The sequence below is a fragment of the Penaeus monodon genome, chromosome 34 (assembly GCF_015228065.2).
Source record: "Penaeus monodon isolate SGIC_2016 chromosome 34, NSTDA_Pmon_1, whole genome shotgun sequence".
Lineage (NCBI taxonomy): Eukaryota > Metazoa > Arthropoda > Malacostraca > Decapoda > Penaeidae > Penaeus > Penaeus monodon.
Window position 1 is genome coordinate 25,751,508 of NC_051419.1, and position 3,179 is coordinate 25,754,686.

The following is a 3,179-nucleotide window of genomic DNA, read 5'->3' on the forward strand; positions in this document are numbered from 1 at the left end:
GAACTCATGAACACAAGACTGTAGTTGTATGAAATCACTTCTCATGCATTGGCTGTTCCTGGATGGTCGTTGTAGGGTCATTCAGAGGGTACGTGGAAGACAAGTGGAAGGCCCACTTGCTGAAGCAGTCACCAGATTCAAAGATTGCGGTGGGAGAATGCTGCTGGAGTTGCCGAGCCAGGAGTCACCAATGCTGGTAGCAATGCCCTGATATCTTTTCACCCTTATCAATTTTCTCCAATATCACCAATAAGACATTGTACTTGCACCATAGTACTAGTTTTTTGAAGTGTTTTAGCAGATTAAAAAGAACGGCAAGGGACTTCCTTGCGTGAGGAACTTACCTAGTTTCTTAATTATTTAGGGAAAGCAAGGATGAGTATGGAACTTCTGTTTTTACGTGAAATGACTATGTTAGAGACACTTGATGATGGAATATGCAATAGAAGCAATTGAATATGAGTATTGTTTCCGTGTATCAATAGTTACATTTTTAAAATATGGTTATCACATTTTGGCTTGCGACTCTGAATAAAGTTCTGAACCTAGCCTCCCTTGCTCCCCATGATTCCCTGCTATGGTTCCTTTAGCCATTAGAAAGTGTCATCCAATATTTAGACATGCACACCAAGAAAGTTTTCCATTACATTTTAAAGTTTGCTTGTAGAATTCAAAAAGGCTACTTTTTGTGCTAATCTGAGTGTTTGTTTTGCCTCTCCATTAGGTGGATGCATGCATAATTTTCAAGGTTTTCCATTAGTTTGTTGGTGTTCTTACCATTATATTACCTTGTATTCTAATTCTTCTGTTTCCAGGTCGCAAAGGTCCTCCCAGCTGCGGCCATTGTGTCCCGCAAGTTCTCCACCAGCAATGTGGTGTCCTCGGCTGAAGTGTCTACCATCCTTGAGGAGCGCATCCTGGGTAGGTTCCTTGTTACCTAGTCTAGGAATTATTGAATAATGAAGTAGGAAGAAGGGATTTTTTATATTCTTAAAATGGCTAGTGTAATTAATGGAACACTGGGTTTAATGCTAATAAATTATTAGTCAAATTTTAAATTGCCTTTTCTTTTATGCCGATTCTATAAATGGCAACTTAGAATCTATTGATTTAAACTTTAATTAGATCATACATATCAGTTTGAGTGTGGCTATATAGGAAATGTCCCAGTAATCTGGATATGACCCAACTGAAAATTCTTTGTAATGGTCCTCAGGTGCTGCTCCCAAGTCCAACCTGGAAGAGACAGGACGTGTGCTGAGCATTGGTGACGGTATTGCCCGTGTCTATGGCTTGAAGAACATCCAGGCTGAGGAGATGGTGGAGTTCTCCTCTGGACTGAAGGGTTTGTATGGCTTTTGTATTGGTATATGGGTGCACTTAGTAAATCTGTTTATTTTAGGTTTTCATGTCTAGCTTTTGTCATGGGATTTGAAATAAATGATGGCTTGATGCTTGGCAACTTCTTAATACAGAACTCCCTCTACTTTACCCATAGGTATGGCCCTCAACTTGGAGCCTGATAATGTTGGTGTTGTCGTGTTCGGTAACGACAAGCTTATCCGTGAGGGTGATATCGTGAAGCGTACTGGTGCCATTGTGGACGTGCCTGTTGGTGAGGCCATCCTGGGCCGTGTTGTGGATGCTCTGGGTAACCCCATTGACGGCAAGGGTCCCATCACTGGTGGCCTGAGGTGAGCTATGATTTTGATTGACTGTTCCTTTCTCAAGTGTTAGATAATACATATTTGCTGTTGATTATGCAGAATAGACCAGTATCACTATAATCAGTAAAGACTACAAATGGTTATAAAAGATAATATAAATTTATCTTCTGCAGGGCTCGTGTGGGTGTGAAGGCCCCTGGTATCATCCCTCGTATCTCTGTGAGGGAGCCCATGCAGACTGGCATCAAGGCTGTCGACTCTCTTGTCCCTATTGGTCGTGGCCAGCGAGAGTTGATCATTGGTGATCGTCAGACCGGCAAGACTGCCATTGCCATCGACACCATCATCAACCAGAAGCGATTCAACGATGCTGCTGAGGAGAAGAAGAAACTGTACTGTATCTATGTTGCTATTGGCCAGAAGAGGTCCACTGTGGCCCAGATTGTGAAGAGGCTCACTGATGCTGGTAAGGGATGTGTATACCTAAATCCTTGTTAATTATTTGTGTAATTGAATGAAATTCGGGTCTTGTTTCAAACTGTTACAAATAGCTTGACTTAACGTTTCAATTTTTTTCAGATGCCATGAAGTACACCATTGTGGTGTCTGCCACTGCCTCTGATGCTGCTCCCCTGCAGTATCTGGCCCCCTACTCTGGCTGTGCCATGGGAGAATTCTTCCGTGACAATGGCAAGCACGCCTTGATCATCTATGACGATCTGTCTAAGCAGGCCGTGGCCTACCGTCAGATGTCCCTGCTGCTGCGTCGTCCTCCCGGTCGTGAGGCCTACCCTGGTGATGTGTTCTACCTTCACTCCCGTCTCCTTGAGCGTGCTGCCAAGATGAACGACACCAATGGAGGTGGCTCTCTCACTGCCCTGCCCGTCATTGAGACCCAGGCTGGTGATGTGTCTGCCTACATTCCCACTAACGTGATTTCCATCACTGATGGACAGATCTTCTTGGAGACTGAGCTTTTCTACAAGGGTATTCGTCCTGCCATCAACGTCGGTCTGTCTGTATCCCGTGTAGGATCAGCTGCCCAGACCAAGGCCATGAAGCAGGTATGCAACTATTTTGAGTGGAATTTCAAATGAAACTTGGCCACAAAGAATTATTTTTATACAAGTTGTCCCTTTAGTGTGGCATTTAGGGAAAATTGACCCATTAGTAGTGTACATTAAAGTAGTTCCAACTTAACTTCATTTACTGTCTTCTGATTGTGGTAATTTTTCCTCTGAAACAGGTTGCAGGTTCCATGAAGCTGGAATTGGCCCAGTACCGTGAGGTCGCTGCCTTTGCCCAGTTCGGTTCTGACTTGGATGCCTCCACCCAACAGCTCCTTAATCGTGGTGTTCGTCTTACTGAGCTCCTGAAGCAGGGACAGTATGGTAAGGAAGATGTGGGTCATATGTACTAGGTGCAGGAATGGTGAAAATTTAACATCTAGGAATGCATTGATATATAATTGAAAATCTGGAAGCGGTTGATTTTTGTAAAAATTGCTTGAGA

The 3,179-nt window shown here is 43.6% G+C and overlaps 1 protein-coding gene across 1 annotated transcript in view; it reads left to right on the forward strand.

The window, feature by feature from the left end:
• The window catches only part of LOC119594660 (ATP synthase subunit alpha, mitochondrial-like), a 7,353-nt gene that overhangs the window by 3,368 nt on the left and 806 nt on the right, over positions 1 to 3,179 (forward strand). Inside the window, exons 2-7 of the mRNA XM_037943710.1 lie at positions 816 to 921; positions 1,217 to 1,345; positions 1,499 to 1,694; positions 1,841 to 2,133; positions 2,247 to 2,731; positions 2,914 to 3,058. Of these exons, the coding sequence (XP_037799638.1) occupies positions 816 to 921; positions 1,217 to 1,345; positions 1,499 to 1,694; positions 1,841 to 2,133; positions 2,247 to 2,731; positions 2,914 to 3,058 (1,354 nt within the window). The remainder of the gene's footprint in view (positions 1 to 815; positions 922 to 1,216; positions 1,346 to 1,498; positions 1,695 to 1,840; positions 2,134 to 2,246; positions 2,732 to 2,913; positions 3,059 to 3,179) is intronic.